The sequence below is a fragment of the Zerene cesonia genome, chromosome 3 (genome assembly GCF_012273895.1).
Source record: "Zerene cesonia ecotype Mississippi chromosome 3, Zerene_cesonia_1.1, whole genome shotgun sequence".
Taxonomy (NCBI): domain Eukaryota; kingdom Metazoa; phylum Arthropoda; class Insecta; order Lepidoptera; family Pieridae; genus Zerene; species Zerene cesonia.
In genome coordinates this window covers 9,346,038-9,364,404 of record NC_052104.1, presented here as the reverse complement: position 1 = coordinate 9,364,404, position 18,367 = coordinate 9,346,038, and the positions used below count along the sequence as shown (strand labels likewise).

Here is an 18,367-nt window from a genome sequence, read left to right as displayed (position 1 = left end):
TGGCTTTTTATAATACGAATTAAATTTGTTATCCAATGCGAAAAGCATTATAAGTTATAATATTATGCTAGGTATTAAAAGTTACAGCCAAATTCTCAGATCATCAGTTTTTAGACGTTTCTGTGCTCTTAAAATGGCGGTAAAAATTTCCATTATGTTGGCAAAAGTATTGATTCCGTAAATTAACATCTATCTCTTTCCAATATATGTAAAATGCTATACGCTATTCTTGTTGATAGAAAATGATGCCATTGACCCCAAGCCCGGCTTACATTTCATTGGTTAATATTAGGGTGGGGATGCTAACGCACAACGCGAAGCGTATTTTCCTGCAGGATTACCAACATGATAAACTGTTTCGCGCCGACTCACGGTACGCTTCCTTCGTCATTCCATCTTTCTTCTGCGTTTGGCATTCGTTACTGAAGGTCGTGTGTAGACCTTAGTTTTAGTTTATTGTTAATTTAAGTCTATTCATAAGTCATGGCTAATATCGTTAACTTTGCACAAGACGTTACTGAAAATCAAGTAAATGGAAACGCGGAAAACGGTGGAGGTGATGGTGGATTAGAACAAAACAGTGCCGATGCCCCTGGGCGTGATGACGACAGGTATTTAATAGATTTACTGTTTATTTCCTTATAATTGTTTAGTTTTACTGATAAACTATGGTTTTTTGAAATTCTATGCGGTTTAATCTCTTTTCTTTGTTTTAAACTTATTTTGCAGTACATTATTCATTCGCCGCAATGGCGGCGGCGGTCCGGCATTTTAACGTTATCGGCCATTTTAATCTACTTTAATCTTTAAGATCTATTCCAAATTTACTATTTCTGTCTTTGCAGCGGTATGTTCGCGAATTAAATTTAGTCCTGGACATTATAGTTTTCATTTCAGATAATTCGCAGGTTAAGTTCATGTAAAATCAATTCGATGGCGCACGATGTAAAATGGCGTCTTTCGCGCGTCCCTCCTCACTCCACCGGCACAGTCCCGTTATCGATTTTGCGCATCAGTTTTTCGCACGACATTGTGGTTCGAATGTTACGGTTAATGAACGGGCGTGGACCGTTCTTTTTAACGGTTTCTTGGTAGTATATTTTGCAAGATTTTAAATCGGTGGTAGTGGAAATAGGTGCGAGGGCTCGCTCTCGCGGTCAGTTTGGAGCGCTACTAACGCCCTGTCTCTCTGCAGGTGTGAGCCTGCGCCGCCGCCGCAGCAGCCGCCGGAGGACGTCATGGTATATATCCGCTGGGCTCACACTAAAGTAAACCTCGACCAAACTGACTAGTTACCATTGATTGTCTCGGCCACTTAACTTTGGGCCCTCACTCTTGCCAATTTCAAATCTTGCGTTAAACTGTAACATTCTTGTATCATATTCTCGTTGTCTTAATGTTTAAATTTTGGAGATCATATTTTTGTAACTTACAGGTTTCTCAATTTGCTTTGCTGCAGTGCTTGGAGTTTGTTTTTATTTTTGTTGACTTAAAAAAAGTAGCTGTAAAGTACTGAAAACAAGTACTGCATAGTTTATAGTAATAATTTATAATTTTAAATTATAATTTTTAAGTCAGTTCCTTTTCGCGGCACATTTGTCGTACCGTTTATGACCCATGCTTATTCATTATTGTGTAATTACAGAAAACTATTTGTCGGAGGATTGAGCTGGGAAACAACAGACAGTAAGTTGATTTTTCTATGTAATAATTTACATTATTATAAAAAAATCTCTGTATATAAAATGATGAACATATCAGTTCTGCTTCTGATAAATTTGAAGAAAACTTTTACCCACAAAACTGAAGTTACATTATTATAATTCGCGATATTGCGTTAACAATATGAGATTAAATTGTTAATTTATTTACAGAGGAATTACGTGAACACTTCAGCGCCTATGGCGAAATTGAAAGCATCAATGTCAAGACTGACCCCAATACTGGCAGATCACGGGGTTTCGCCTTCATTGTGTTCAAAAGCTCAGACTCCATCGACAAGGTCATGGCCGCAGGGGATCACACCATCAACAACAAGAAAGTCGATCCAAAGAAAGCTAAAGCCCGATATGGAAAAATCTTTGTCGGAGGACTCAGCAGCGAAATCTCAGATGATGAGATAAAGAACTTCTTTGGCAATTTTGGCACGGTAAATATAACATTTAATACTAAAATCCTCCTATCACAAAAAAATTCAATGATGAAAATTCCGGAATTGGTGAGATTGAAATTTTCTAACACATTGCTGTAGAAGAAACCGGGCCACTGACATTAAAATATAAAATTTTTAATACTCATTTACTTTAAAATAGATCTAACTGAATTGTGTCTTTCAGATAGTGGAGGTTGAGATGCCATTCGATAAAACAAAGAATCAAAGGAAAGGCTTCTGTTTCATCACATTTGAGTCTGAGCAGGTGGTCAATGAACTTCTCAAGACTCCCAAACAGACCATTGCTGGCAAAGAGGTAATTTCATAATTACTATGTTATGGTTCAATTCAATTTGCATCTGAAGTAACATATGAAAGTTACGTTACATGTTATTGGCATTATTAACGGTGACGCTTTTGCAGGTCGACGTAAAGAGAGCGACGCCGAAGCCGGACGGCCCCGGCGCGATGGGCGCGCGCGGCGGCCGCGGGGGGCGCGGGGCGCGCGGCGGGCGCGGCGGCCGCGGCGGCTACGGCGGCCAGGCCTGGGGCAACCAGGGCTACGGCGGCTACGGCTACGGCCAGGGCGGCTATGGCGGCGGCTACGACGGCTACGGGGGCTACGGAGGCTACGGCTATGATGGCTATGGCGGCTACGGCGGTTACGATTACTCCGGATACCCGAATTACGGTAAACGCGGCAAGCAGCACTAGGCGCGTTCTCACCGACACATTACCTCGACTGATGTTACCTGATTGTAGAATGTAAATGTAGACGTAAGGCGGGCGGCGCTCGCGCCCGCGCTAGGCTTAGCGTGTAATGAGGAGACTCCGTCCCTGAGATGCCTCCTATCGACGTACAGTGAACGTTAGGTATACCTTAGTGCTTAGAAAATATTTATTTTTCTATCATAGCTACGTATTTACATTGATATTCTATCGAGATAATGTGTAGTGAACGGGGCGACATACTCGCACTCTCCTATTTGTAATCTAATCTAATCTAATGTTATATATTTGGCTGATTTGCATTTGTTTAAATTCCATTTGGCTAGTGTCTCCGGTGCCCAGCGATCACTCTTTATCATTGTTTCACTAGGGTTATGTTCTGTACATATATGTTACCGCCTTATCTTATTAAGTGTTTTTGTAATACCACTTTTGACATATGTAGCATCGTTGCCCGAGTTTTATATTTATTTTGGTATATTTTTATTTTACCTTACATACTCTTGCCACATGCTACATCTGGGTAAATGGGGTAATATATGGAGAGACATTGTGAAAGTGATAAAGATATGATGAAGCTTTTAAATAAAGCACTGTTACCAAAAACCAATGTGTTTCCATATATGCCCCACTCCTATACACCGCACCTCCCTCTCCCCCGCCCGCCTCCCGCCCCAACCCACAGATCATCATCTGCATGCCATACGGAACATCTAGTCTTCAATAATTACATCAGGGTGATAGTTCACTAATCTTCATTCAGTTCAAAATAATCATTCAGTTAGTCTTTTAAACGAGCCTTCTGCTTTTTACTAACAATTTTCATTAATTAAAAATAAAATATATCAATGTACTTAATTCAACTTTTTAAAATATTTCATTTGTAAATGAGTTACTACATATATAACTGACTACAATTAATTTCACCAAAATCAATGTTTAATTTGCCTAATACTGAGAATGTTGGTGAAAATTCATAAGTTTCAAACTTGAGATTTTTTAATTTTGTTTTCACAAATGTGTACTAGGCTAGCCCATACGAAGTTATGCTTGTAGAAGATAGCAGAATCATTCGAAATGAGTTGTAGAGAATGTCATGTTTAGACAAATCGTTAATGTGAACTATCGGCAAGGAAAAATGAGGGCTTATAGTTAGTGCCATTCGACATGTCAATAGTGGACGCACCCGAATATCGCAGACGCTGTGTACTCAAAATTTTTCCTGTAAGCACGAAGCAAACTTTCGAACGCTAGTAAGTACATTTTCTCCGGGGGGCGTAATTTATCGTCTTGGCGATGCTTCCTCGCATGATATTGGCTGTCGGGTTAGGCGCAAGTAGCGTGGGAATCGTGGCGGGTGCGAGGGTCCGCTATTGGCACGTGAAGGGTGCCACTGCGGCTATTAACAGCTTTGTGTTGCGGGCAGACTACGGCGGGTACGGAGGGTACGAGGGAGGCTACGGCGCGCGCGCGGCTCCTCGCGGGAAAGGTACCGACCTCTGCCCATTGACCCTCACCTCATTCCCTCACAGCGTAGTGCGCTCTGTATTGCCAACTGAATCGATTTAGGGCATCTTTCGATTATTTTGTGGAAAAATACCTCGGATGAATTACGAAAACATAGAAATTGTTAAATCGTCTTAGTGTTGGCAAAACTGAGCTCGACATGGTAAACTATTTGGTTATCGCTTGAGGTACAAACGGAACGTGATATCGCGATAAGTCGATGTATGTTGCGACAGTTTACGGATGTAGAGGCGATAATCAAAGTGTTTCAGTCCATTCACCGATAGACCCTGCTTAATTTTTTGGTGTAACGATTGGCATTAATCTCATTAATTTATTTTCGAATGTACGTTGAGTTGCGCTTTCATTAACTTTTTAACATGCACGACTACATTAGGATTACGTAAAATTATTCAAAATTAATGAAAAGCCCGCATTTACTTCCTATAGTGTCTTAGTTTAGAGTTGTTTATTTAGAGCGTATATAAACATAGACACGTACCATCGAAACGAAAAATACGGAGACTGCATGTTGTGCGAGGTCATATTAACTCTTCATTTACACGTTTTATTAACACAGAAAGTGGAACATTTTTTCAAAATTATCTCGAACCAACTGGCATTTTGCAAAACTTAAATGTTTCACAATATGAATTTGTTTTAATAATTTATGTCGGAAGATATGACCAAAGCATATTAAATATCCCCGATGAACAAGTTTAGTACATTGAATATTTATACATGCTGAGAATGATTGGTTGGTCTTATTTTCTCAATTTAACTATGTGCTCATGATTGTCTATGGAACCTTTAGCAACTTGACGGAAAACTTAAAATTAATTGAATTAAATCAAAGGAACATTAAAACGCAGTCGTTTTGGTCAAGTTGTGCGATCGGTGGTGGACAATCCAGAGTAGTTGTTGTGAGGTGCGCGTGTTCCCTCTAGGGTCGAACTCGGCGGCGGGCTACCAGGGCGGCAAGCAGCGCGGCGGCGGCGGCGGCCGCGCCAACCAGAGGCACCAGCCCTACTAACGTACCTGCGACACGATAGTCATCTCACTCCATTAAGGTGGTTACCTATTCGATACACTTGCCAGTCCTTATTTATTGATAATCCCCTGCATCTGACGTAAAATATGATTTACATTATTGGTCTCAATTGCTAATTCAATTAAATAGAAATTTTACTTTATTGTGACACATAAAAATAGACCAATTCAACACTTATAAGATTATTTTATATATAAAATAGAAATGCTATTGAATTGCGATGACTGGTTGAGAGGGCGTAATCAGCAGAGCGCGAGTGACCGAAGTGTTGTTGCAGGTTAAGTCCAGCGGAGATGAGCGCGGCTCGCGCCGGCGCGCGGGACGCCTCATTCCATTCCACATAATTAATTTAAGAAAACTAAATAAGAAGATTTTTTAAGTCTAAAAGTACGTCGCTTAGACGTGGCCGCGTCCTGGTCCTTTCATAAATTTAATATAATATAGTATGGATTTAATAGATTACTTGAGTATTATTGAATAGATTCAATTTTGACATTATAGTAACAGAATCACCTTTGAACTGATTGTAGAGTAATGATTAATAACAGAGCTTAATGAATACAACAATCCCTTTGGCGCGCGAGTGTGTGTGTAGCGTACGTGGTGTTTGTCTGTGAGCGTGTCCGAAGCCGCCCCCTTCTGGAAGTTCTGGATCTCAAACATGTTGTAGATTTGTATTTTTTATTTGGTAATCGAACAAAGAAAATCTGAATCATGTATTTTGTATGGTATAGTGTTTCTTCCAAATCGTAGGGATGAAATTAGTGTAAGTGCTCAGACATGAACAAACTCTGGAGATATACAAAGTTATGTATGTCTAATAAAACAATGTGTAAATAAAATATTGACTTTTTCTGCGTTTCTGTCCTCATCTTCAGATTTACAGAAAAACGTATACGTCCAACCTATATGTGGTTGGTTTGCATGAGCCGGTTGGCTTGGCTTCATTTGAATAAACTAATATATAAGTACTTAAAGGTGTTCTAATGTTTATACCTTGCAATATATAATCAATTTAATCTGGACTTTGCCATTCACTTTTTCCGTTAACATTGAAATTGAACCACATTCTAGTCTTTGTCGTGGCTGATATATGTCATAATAATACATTGGTGGTACCTACCCATCTCGAATCGTGATAATGGCGACCGTTTCCTTTATTATTGTAGTACTCTGTACTGGGTAGAGTATAATAATAATACCAATAGCTATATATATATTATTAGCTAATGGTAATATGATAAACATGCATACAAATTACAATAGGTACGCTTATCAAAAACGGGTGAGCAACCGACGTACCTTTGCCTGAATTATTAAATAAAGTTACGCCTGAATGAAAAGTACAATGCTTTTATGCGAGGTTTTTCAAATTTGCTTTTAAAAAATTGACATGGACCTACCAAACGTGTCTACCATACCTATGGTAGTGTTGAGGTTACCTATCGCTTTGAATTCTTGGGCTTGGTCGCTTTGAATATAAATAAACACTCCTTTATATTCTTATTTCTAGATTATTTCGAAAACTACGGAAATTGTGCTAGCTTAAGGGTATTTGCTTCATGTTTAAAAATATGTGCCTAGGTAGATACCAACTGACTAACTTGTACCTTACCTTACCTTACTTGAATTTAACTGTTACCTACTTTATAGGTCAAGAATAAAACAGCTAATTGTATTTTACAAGGTTTGTATATACGAAGCAACTGTTAACAAGGCTGTGCAGAGGTAGCAAACAACAAATCCAATGCATTACACAAAGCCCTGTAGTTGACCTGAAAAGAATATTGCTTTATGTTAACCCTCAGTGAAAAAATTTACGCCTAAATGTAATAAACCAGTTCGTGACAGTGTGTACATAGTGTATGAATTTAATTTCTTGTGGTAGAGGAGGGACTGTGATGTTACATGACTTCCTTATTACCTATCAATAGTGGTTAGAACAGGTTCTGGGTCAATTTCCGGTGGGACAAATCTCGGTCAGGTTCGACTTGGGCATACAGAAGTCTAACTAGAGCTAGACTAACTATGTACCTTCATCAGTAATAAAAATCGGTCAGTGCAACAGGTTTATACTGCACTAACGGTCCGCCCCGCCCCGCCTTCGCCCGTGGTACATACATAGCCTATAGCCTTCCTCAATAAATGGGCTATCTTACACTGAAAGAATTTTTCAAATCAACCAGTAGTTCCTGAGTTTAGTCCGTTCAAACAAAGAGGTCGCAGTGCCAAAATGAGTTGTATCTACGTATGATCTTTATGTAGATAGTAGGTTTATTTTATCTTTGCTGTTTATTATCTAGGGCACTATAGAAGTAATACTCACTATCGTTAGATGGCGCTGATCAATAAAAGCACAATATAATAGGTACTTTACTAGTAAGTGCTTAATCAAAGCTCAAAGCAAAAACATTAAGTATGCAGAGCTTGTGTTATTCTGATACCTACCTATATAAGTTGCATCATTAGTGTCAAATACCTTAAAAAACCCGTTCAGTGTGGTTTTCGCGTGTACCGTTCCTAACAAATATAACTACATAATTGTATTAGAAGGGATGATCATGATTGCTTTGATAGTCACCTCGTCACCACACCCTCTTCGGTAGCCGAAGCATTTGTACACTACGTCCCTCTCTCGAGCAGACAGCAAAGCAAGTAGACCTCGCTGGCACAACGCTCGCTCAATCGAAACTCGCGGGATTGTGCCGCAACGTTCCTTGTCAATGTCCTATGTTAAAAATTAAGAGCGATTAATGTTTATTTTATAAATAGTTGCTAAAAATTTAAGTTATTATACATTAATTATTAATTATTTATTATTATACATTCATTGTGGTTGTAGTTATTATAATATACTATTAAAACATAATATTATGTTACCGAAAATTGAGCGAAAAAATAGCTCCCAACCCGTGGTCACATTGAAAATGCACATGCAAAACACGAAGGGTGGTAAGGGAATCTCCTTAAAACAATAAAGTTCATGACTTTCAGCTACTAATACTATTATAAATATATAATAATAATTAGCTGACTCGGCAAACACTGTCTTACCATTCAGGGGTATGAAAAAAAGATGATGGCCGATCCTAAGACCTACGCGACATGCACACAAAATTTCATAACAATTGACCCAGTTTCAGAGGAGTATGGTTACATTGTGACACGAGAATTTTATATATATAGAGAATGTTGCGATTAGTAATATTTTTTTTTTAATTTTATACTACAAAGCCTTACCTTAAACACTTCCAGTATATTCGAGAGTTGGTCGGGAAATTTGGCTAATTTGGACAAAGCCATCGCAACAATGTTCCTCTCCTCAAAGTTTAGGAAATTGAGAGGCGTGTCGATGGTGGGCACGTGCGGCACGGGCTCCAAGAGGGGTGCTCGCTCCAGACCGCTCTGCGTTAGGGCTTCGCCGACCGTGGAGCAGAATCTTTCGTACTCTACGTATCGACGACGTCCCGGCGCACAAAAACTAGAAGACGAGTCAATTGTTATGACATAATTTCTGAGCAAATAATGTTGAAATGGCGAGGAATGTTAAAAATATAGAGTCCATAATTACAAAATTTTATAAATAGGAATATTATGCATAAATTTTAAAGTGTCATGCCCAATCTATTTTGGATGGAATCTATTCACCTGAAATTCAGAAGTAAAAAAGAAAAATGTGTAGTTTATTTTATTATTAGGCCACGCCAGAATAAGGATATATATAACAGTAAGAAAAAAGTATCTAAATTATGCAAATAGAAAAGAAAAATGTATATCCAAAACTGTAACCCAAAGGTGCTTTGGGTTGTGTATATTTTTTTTGTTCTATATGCCAATAAATACTGCACTAACACTTCCATTAGTGTATCCATTTCTCGTGGAGTAAGTGATAGGCCAGCGGAACCCAGACCCCGGTAGAAGTCTGCCCGAGGGATGACCAGCTCGCGACGAGGGTCGAACTGCTGCAAGAAATCGCGTGGACGCACGCCCTCTCGCACCATCTGTTATGAATCATTTAATGTTGCTTATAATAGAAGATACAAACATTATATTTGAATGATTATAGACAAGGATATGTGAACTTTGCATAGTTAGAGAATGTCCGTAAAAAAAGATGCAATATAGGTCAATATTAACAATTGCTCGTTAATGATATGGGTTTTTTAAATCTTTCTTTTACAAAATGACCCACCTTTCCTTTGATCTTGGCAAGGATTTGTACGATATCAGTTTCGAGAGGATTGGTGGCAGATTGTTGCGGGCGGCGCGGCGCGATCGCTGGGCCCGCGATGGTAGCGCTCTCTGTGGGTCTTTCCTCCAGCTTGAAATAAATTATCATTATGATCAATAATGCTGTAAGTTTCACGTTGTATAATTTAATTCGCCCATCATCATAATTAGATTAGAAAAGGCAACAACGACAAATATAGTGGCGTAGCTACTAAGGGGCTAGGCGGGGCAGTGCACCTGGGCCCTCAAGCTCAGGGTCCCTCGTATCCTTACCTACCAGAAAATCTCAATTGATCTCCACATTTGAAAATTTCTTCAATTTTCAAAATAAATATGACAGTTGGCAACTAGAGTTTAATCATGTACCTACTGTAAAAAAAGGTTCTAAACGTGTAGATAGAGCGAAATGCGCATGACCGCTAAACTAAGTACCACGTGGGTTTGAAAATGCTTCTTAAGCCAAGCGACATATTTTTGAATGAACAATTCAATGACATTAAATTGAGTTCTACTTACTCTATTCAAATTCTATTTATTATTCTAATTAACGCCATTGGACAAATAATAAATTAAAATCTTCATTTGGTCTAGTTCAGACAATATGAAAGCGGTTTATTTTTTGTTAAATTAAAAGTCTTCATCCTATAAACTATACAAGTAAAATGCTGACCTCATCCAGTAGAGCCACATAATTGAAGCCGCAGTCGTCCAGATACCGCGTCTCTAGCGCTCGGATCTGCGGCGGCGTGGGCAGCACGCCGAGCCGCGCCAGCACGCGCCGCACTTGCGACCGCGACACGTGCCCGTTGTTGTGTCTGTGGACAGACCGTGCTAAACACATTTACAATTGACAAGATTTTGTAGCAAAACTTTATTATGTGAATGTCAATTAGGACCGTGGGGACGGACAGCAATTATGGTTTAGCAGAAGCATTCATTGGAATGACGTGATTTGTACTAATATTATCTATTAATATAGATGATAAGTAAGTAGTGTAATTATATTGATAGAGATAATAACATGTCGGTACATAATAACAAAAAAAAACAATATAGTTACGTACATACACTACTTAACAATAGACCTAGAACGATATACTCTTCCCAATATCTCATCCCAATATTCCCAAATCAAACATTATGAACATATTATTAGATTCATATCATTCTATCTTTCTCTATCCTGTCGTGCATATCCACTCACTCGTCATGTTCCCCAAAAGCGGGGCGCAGGTCGATGGAGCGCTCGTTGCAGGCGGCGCGCACCCGCAGCAGCGCCGCTTGCGCCAGGTCCAGCTCGTCGGGCGCAGGCCCGCCGCGCTCGGCCGCCGAGCCCACCGCCGGCAGCGCCGCCACCACCGCCGCCGCACCGCCGGCCGCCGCGTCCGGGTGCTTCTCTAGCTCCTTTATTGTGAATACTAGAAGGAACATTACGAAAAATGACGGAATTGAAAGAGCCAGTACTAAATGACTGGACTGGAAGACTAATTAAACAATTAGGGTTAAATCGTGCCTGCTTCCGGCATGAAAATGCATTGTTATTTCATTACACAACGTTTCATATACATGCCCGCGTGAAATTAGGTCATTTACAAATGATTTCTATTCCTGTTTTATCCCAAGGCAGTATTTAATCGGGATAAAAAGTATCCTATCACTCAAGTCAGCTCATACTTGCCTTTATAGTTTTATACCAAATCCATTCAGTAGTTTCAGCGTGCTTGACGGTCAAACACCCAAACAAACAAACTTTCACATTTATAATATTAGAGTGATGCACACGACAACTATTCATTCTCAATATGTAGCTAGATACTATTGAGAATCGAGTGATGTTTCAATGCTTATTTATCATTATTTTAATTTGGACACTCTAATAAAAAATTCAGCTCTTCCGTAGCTGCTTACGTTCAACTTATAAAAATAAATGTAACAAGCTGGTGACCAATCACACCTTGATCACAATCGTCTTCGAATGTCCTCCAGCACACGCGGTCCGGCTGGTTGGGATCCAGGTAGTGCCTGGTGACGCACAGCATCTCCAGGTCCGACATGATCGCGTTGAAGCCCATGATGTCGAGCGCTCGCCGGAACTGCTGCGGCGATATGCGGCCGCTGTTCAGTGGGTCGTAGTCCTGAAGTCGTTTATTTAAAGGTTATTTAGTGGCACTGTCAGTGTTACAAGTGTGAGTATGTAGGCTGTGGTGACCGGAACATAAGGGGCCCAGCTGCCCCTTTACCTGCTCTGGCGATTGGCATAAAATGTTTACAAATTAAAACCATTTCAAGTGTATTTTTTTCCCATTTTAGTGTGTTCGTTTGACTTTTTGAATGTATGATAGAACGTTAACATTATTGAAAGGAATTGGGTAACTCGATTCATTAGGCGCAATATAAACTCACAACCGGCGAGACTCAAATAGACTTGTATTAGACATGAGCCCGAGGTACAAAAATAACAATTAGAGTTGATTGTCTATGGGTTGCATATAATTTTTAACAAATTAACGGTATTAAAAAAAAAATAATAATAATTATTCCTATTTAATGATTGTACTGAAAAAAAAAACAGTTAAATAACTATGTTATACATTATTATAATATGTATTGCTTGAGTAATACGCATGCAATGATTTTTAATAATTGAACGTAACGATATGACTTTGTGATTTTTTTCTATCAAATAATATTTGTAGCATTGTTTTCAACACATGACCACTACACTAAGAAAAACAGATTAATATGTAAATATTTATCCCATCCCAGATCCCAATTCACTCACCCTAAAGAACTCCGAAACGCGCACACGTCGCTGCATCACAAACTCCTGCACCCTCAGCATGAGGTCGAGCAGTTGCCGCGTAGGTTTGGGCGTCTCCAGCGCTGGGTGGAACACATCGGAGGCCCCGAGCGGCGCTGTGGAGCGCCCCGCCTCGATCTCGGGCCGTACCATCTTGGGAAGCGTCGTGTCTATCACCGCTGTGGGGTTGTTGTACTCCTGGTAGAGATAAAAGATAGTAGTCCCCAAAACATAATGAGCTTAACTGATACGCAGAGTACCCTTACCTAAGTTGATTCTGAAGGATTCGGTTCTGCCTTACGGCGATATAAATACCTTTATTTCGCAAGATCATCAGCTTAGACTTTCTGTTATTGACGTTGTGATATTAATATAATGAATGAGTCATTAAATCATGTATAGAGTAATGATTTATTAAAATGGGTAATTCTATTTATTACCGACACCATTTCTTCCATTCAGGATCAGTTTTGAAAAGAATATATATGCTGTTTTGATATCGGCACAATTTTGGTGCTCCTGTTTAATGTGATTTAGTCATATGCAAAGCAAACGTACCGGTCCCAAACCTTGAATGCCCTCTTTCTTGACCGCCTCAACGGCCTTGATAAACTCAACGTAATCCAAAGTGTAGGAATCCTTAATGAAACGACGCACGAGCAAGTTGAAGTCTTCCGGAGACACCAGGACCCCGATGTAGTTGAGGATGCGCGCAAAGTGGGCGAATGTGATCCTGCCGTCATTTTTGGCAACCTAAAATATGAGAATAGTCAATTATATTTTGCTAGCAAAGATAATTATTGTTATTACTACTACATCTAATTTCAATTCCCGGTTCGATGGTACCTAATTTATCAAAAATATGCTCTTATAAGTTCTCATAAGCAATTCATAGGTACTAGGGAGAAAATATTGTGTTAGTTTAACCATAATTCAACAAAGTGTAAGAGGACAATAAATTATGTATTACACATTTTTATAATATTCCTCTGAACAAAATGTTTATGGACCATTAGGTACATAATTTATGTAGGACAAAACTCACAGCGACCACGAGGTAAAGGTACGATGTTTATTTTTGTGACGGTACGGTAGTGGCACTGCGCGGCGGATATTGATTTAAAATTTCTCTCGGAGCGCTCGCTATAAAATATTCAAAGACGCTCCATCTCTTATTTATGAAAACTAATGAGGTAAGCTTTGAATAGACCGCGTTCAGTTGTGACTCGATCAATTTGACTATTGACATCCACTTTGATGTTTGCTCCAGTTCTATATCAATTGCACAAAGAGCCACCAGTTACAAGAATTTCATGCAGATTTTTACAATCATCATTGTAATGTATATCGATCCATCTATTTTTATATCAAGTTATCCGTTAGCTATATATTTGGAGCCTTTCTTCTTTCGTTTTACTTCTTTTGAACTCAACATCGAACGGGTACCTCTAACCTCCTCTTATCTAATTGAATATGTAATGTGAGTAATTATTACTCTTATTTCGTCTTCATATTGTTAATAGCAAGGGCAAAACTGTAAATCGGCAAAACATAGACAAATGAACATGAAAGACCAGCTCGTAATCCTGGAAGTAGGGTTTGAGCGGGATGTCCCTCTGCGCGATGGTGGCCAGCAAGCAGCAGAGGCGGCGCAGCTGCCACATGTCCACCTTGTGGCAGGACGGCTCTGGCGGCGGGGGACACGCCTCCAGCAGGCAGTCAGACGTGGTCTTGTCGCGCCCGCCGGCATCTATATAATAAACACTATATTTATTTAGAATTAGTGACACATTTTATAATAATGTTGGTCTGCAAAATTATGTATATAAAGTTATAAAACAGCTATAAGATTTACCGTTTTAACTAGCTTTATAACTTTATGTATCAACGGGAACTGGAGGTATATGCTCAATCTACTAATATTTTTATTTACTGTCAGTTAAAATAGAACTATATGATATGTAAAGAAGAGTTTATAGTATTATAAGTAATTTATGGTTGACTGTATGTTGATTTCTTCTCATTATGGGCCTGTATTGCTTACTTTGCTATGTGTGTAGGTAACACACATTCCCTCAATATTAATCAGTATTTTAAGTACTATATGTAAGATTAATTCGACGATATGTAATTCAGAATCTAAACACATGTCGATATTTGGACGTGACTGAAGCAATCCAACAAGCTTGGAGAGCAGCCAGCGAGCGGACAAGCTCCGCTAATCCGGAATCCTTGAACTGTAATATATTCGTTATCTAACTAGAAATCGAATGCATTTCCAACCTACATATTACATAGAATGATTATCATCCATTGAGACTCAGTTTGCTAAATTTTGCTCCCTTCTGTTGTCTGTCATCTTACATAAGACCCGGAACAATAAGCTAATGTGTTTAAAGCCAAATCATACAGTTCAATAATATCAAATACAAGCTATGTTTCAAATAATTTATTTAATTATATTCAACATAACATTTCGTTCGCTAATTCACAATATCCTATAAGCCGCGTCAAGGAATCCATCAAACGATCATGTCACCTTCTCCATGCACGATCTGGCAGAGCTGGTGGTAGAGCACGCGGCCGTCCTGCGCCCTGAAGTAGTCCGCCAGCTGCGCTATCTCCGCATCGGACAGTCCAATGACAGAGCGCAGCGGCCCGGCCAGCACCGAGACGAACTTTGATTCTGCATATAACACGTATTTATTAATTTTATACTCTCACTAGTTGCACACCCGCGCAGCCTGGGACGCTCTGCCCATTTATCGTAATTGAAATAATATTAACAATCCTATCTTTTAAGTTTGATCAAACTACACATGGTGTGCAGATTTGATCAAAATCGGTTGACTAGTTTAGGAGTCCATCGCGAACAAACAATGTGACAAGTGATTTATATATTATATTAAGATAAGATTAATGTGTATAGTACTAGCTTGTCACGACTTTATAGGGTTTTTAAATAACGATAATAATTTCCTTTAAACTTATTAGAGTTTACCGGACAACAAATATAGCCCATGTTACTCGGTTAAGACGTAAAATAATAAAATAATATTTAAAATAATGTTTAAAATCCGTCTGACAGTTTTCATTTAATCGTTACAAACAAACAAAACTTTGCTCATTATAATATTATTGTTAGTATACATAGATATATGAGTATTCTCCATGTTTGTTCGTTAACAGACTTTTTTGTAAACGGTTGGACGAAGATGAAATTTTCTGTGGAGATATTAACGGGCTTATACGAGGAATAGATAGTCTGAAAGCAAAGGTGAATATTATATAATTTCGACTAGTTCTATATATTACTTTGTTAGAAAAAATAGTTAAAATGTAAGTTTTGTTGTTTTTTATTTAAAGTGTTACATTTAGAATATTACAATATAATACGAAGGAACCATTCCGGACAAGATAACGTTTGCCAGCTTTTTTGTTCCACTAATAACTACTCTATATAATCTAATGACAGGCGCATGACTTACAAGATAATGAGCCAGTGGTTAGTAGCTGATTGCTCCTTTTGTTCCAAGCCCTTTGAGGGCTTGACTTTTTTTATAGAAAATCAAGCTATTTGAAAAATAACAATAAAATAATAGTCAATTCGAACTAATCTTCTTTAAATAACTTGTTTATTAAAGGAAGGAAAATATATAATATGAATGCCAGTAATTATTTGATTTCGTTCAAATTAGAAAATTTCGAAGGGAAGAAATGCTAAGGTTTAACACAAACAAAAAGCCCATGTAACTTATATAAAGTTAACACACTCCTGTGTGTAGCATACCATGGACCATAGGGTCCTCAAATTGATTTCGCCTATGTTACTCTTCTAAATTTCTAATAACTTGTGCCTTTATTTTATATTCTTGTATTTCTCGTATTTATAATTTCTGCCAAGAAATTAAAATTTAGGAGGAGGAGGAAACCCGTATCCCATTTTCTCGGACCTTCATAGCAAGAAAGACTGGATTATAATACGACAACATACTGTAATTATGCTTATATTCTAGAAAGATTCGAGGTCCGAGTATGTCATGGCACTCCCACTATAACAATAAACGACTGTCGAGAAGTACTTAACTCCTCCTTTGTATTTTTGTGTACTGCCATTCACATTCCAGAGATCAGAGATTCCCGAATTTGAGACTCATTTTGAAAAGAAAATGTAATTTAGACAAAGAATATGTACTGTGCCGAAAAAGTACGCAGCGAGTATCGCAACAAGTCCCTTGATATTGCTCTATTAAAATGAATGAAATGACGCTAGGATATTACATCGTGCTGTTTAATACGATAATGGAATGAAATGAAATGGATGAATGTTTCATGATTCATAAAAATGTTCGTGAAAAAAGGTTAATTACAGGTATCATATGATATATGTTTTAAACTATAGAATATAATAACGCATGTTACAATTAAAACACTGAATATTAAGGTACATCAAGCAAGATACAACTACAGGTTGTGGTGAGATCAAACACCTAAATTCTAACGTAAGAATATAAAACTAAATAGTAATCAGAAATGATTTGTAGTATAGTACACAATAAATAAAAAATTGTAATTACAAAATATAGAATTGCTAAAACTACCATTCGAATTAGTAGAAAAAGTATAAAGTAGCAGAAAAATGGTAAAATAAATAGATCAGTATTATATAAGTGTATAGTAAATTCGGGATGTAAAAGGGTTATAATAGGGTTGCAATACTACACTAACACTATTATTTACAACAGCGAGGTTTACCAGATATAAGTGAGTTTCCCTCCGGATCCAGGGGCCGGTAGAAGTCCCACAAGTTGAGGCCTACGCGGAAGGCCGCAGCTCGGATCTTGTTGCACGTCTTCCAAACATCAGCTAGGCGAACGATCTACAAATCATTATCGCTTTGTTGGACCCTTAGATCTTAAATTTGACAATCCCTTGAATTCAAACTCTGTCAAGTTCGCTTTACAATTGCTTGTTTACTTTTTCAAGTTAACATCACTAACTACTACTAATAGTACTAATCAGTCGAACAAAAATACAAATATTATCCGTTTAATCGCGCTAATCTCTTAAACTACTGGACTGACTGATACTGAAAAAATTCTTTCACCGTTGGATATGTTATCAGTCCTCTTTCTTCAACCAAATGCAAAGGAACGTTCCACGTTCTGCCGCCATCCATTTACTCAGAGGAATGTAATTTTAATTTATTCAATGCAAGAGGAAATAGGCTATTTAGATAGTTTCTTTCAGAGACAGCATAACTACTTACCATTAGCTGGGCTAAATAAAAAAAAAACTACTCAGAAGAGATTTTTATACATAAAAAGTACAACTTACTGTATCGTGCATTTTGAACCACTCGTTTGTAAACTAATTTTGTAAATACAGATAATGTCACAAGTAATTTTAAAATTTCAGCGGCTAATTTGGAATATTAATGCATACAAAATGATACTTTGAACAAGTTTTTAGGCTACATTGATTTGATAGACATTGGCCTGTAATGTCATGATACTAATGACAAATGAGAATTTATATATTCATTTAGGTTGTATAATATTGTTGATTATAAGATCTGTTCATTATATTGAAATTAAATGAACGAAATTGGATGTCATTTGCAAATATGGTTTGAGGCCCGAGAAAGAACAATTAGTTTTTTATCCCTGCGTTTTCTATTTACTACCCGACCGAAGCCGCAGGTTCAATGGAAAACGCAAACTTCTAGTGAGTATTAATTATGAGAAAAAGAATGGTGATAAAGTTCATTGGTATAATAATAAGTTTAATATTTTACAAAGCTTTTTTTATTTATTGCTAAATACAAAAAACAGAAGAAAAATATGTGGACGTGGACATCGCCTGACGGTAAAACAAAAAACGAAATAGATTTCATAAT

At 38.0% G+C, this 18,367-nt stretch overlaps 2 protein-coding genes and 1 non-coding gene across 4 annotated transcripts; 2 read left to right on the top strand and 1 right to left on the bottom strand.

The window, feature by feature from the left end:
- The first annotated feature begins 385 nt into the window (after positions 1-385).
- On the top strand, positions 386-6,280 carry LOC119839499 (RNA-binding protein squid). Of its 2 annotated transcripts, XM_038365799.1 has the most exons (8): positions 386-611; positions 1,646-1,686; positions 1,875-2,149; positions 2,337-2,468; positions 2,576-2,843; positions 4,308-4,370; positions 5,335-5,457; positions 5,716-6,280. In XM_038365799.1, the coding sequence occupies exons 1-7, from the start codon at positions 484-486 to the stop codon at positions 5,418-5,420; spliced, it is 993 nt and encodes a 330-aa protein (XP_038221727.1). In that variant the 5' UTR covers positions 386-483; the 3' UTR covers positions 5,421-5,457; positions 5,716-6,280. The 2 variants fall into 2 exon arrangements, with proteins under 2 accessions (XP_038221727.1, XP_038221728.1); XM_038365800.1 differs by lacking the exon at positions 4,308-4,370 and having other exon boundaries at positions 387-611.
- On the top strand, positions 1,741-1,810 carry LOC119839523. Its single transcript, XR_005288260.1, has one exon. It is a non-coding gene; the product is annotated as a small nucleolar RNA snR61/Z1/Z11 (small nucleolar RNA).
- Positions 6,281-7,147: 867 nt separating the features above from the next.
- On the bottom strand, positions 7,148-17,817 carry LOC119838142. Its single transcript, XM_038363978.1, has 14 exons — positions 17,806-17,817; positions 17,224-17,347; positions 15,008-15,154; positions 14,043-14,218; positions 13,027-13,221; positions 12,451-12,666; positions 11,623-11,803; positions 10,873-11,086; positions 10,339-10,483; positions 9,631-9,759; positions 9,291-9,439; positions 8,679-8,919; positions 8,020-8,166; positions 7,148-7,213 (listed from the first exon to the last, which is right to left on the bottom strand). Exons 1-14 carry the CDS (start codon positions 17,815-17,817, stop codon positions 7,148-7,150), a joined length of 2,142 nt encoding a protein of 713 aa, XP_038219906.1.
- Positions 17,818-18,367: the final 550 nt, after the last annotated feature.

Coding starts and splice junctions, on each gene's coding strand:
- LOC119839499 (XM_038365799.1), top strand. CDS start 484: ATGGCTAATATCGTTAACTTTGCACAAGACGTTACTGAAAATCAAGTA. Junction 2,150..2,336: donor TCTTTGGCAATTTTGGCACG/GTAAATATAACA, acceptor TGTGTCTTTCAG/ATAGTGGAGGTTGAGATGCC. Junction 2,844..4,307: donor CTCCGGATACCCGAATTACG/GTAAACGCGGCA, acceptor TGTTGCGGGCAG/ACTACGGCGGGTACGGAGGG.
- LOC119838142 (XM_038363978.1), bottom strand. Junction 10,484..10,872: donor GCTTTTGGGGAACATGACGA/GTGAGTGGATAT, acceptor GTCTGTCCACAG/ACACAACAACGGGCACGTGT. Junction 9,760..10,338: donor ATGTGGCTCTACTGGATGAG/GTCAGCATTTTA, acceptor ATTTATTTCAAG/CTGGAGGAAAGACCCACAGA.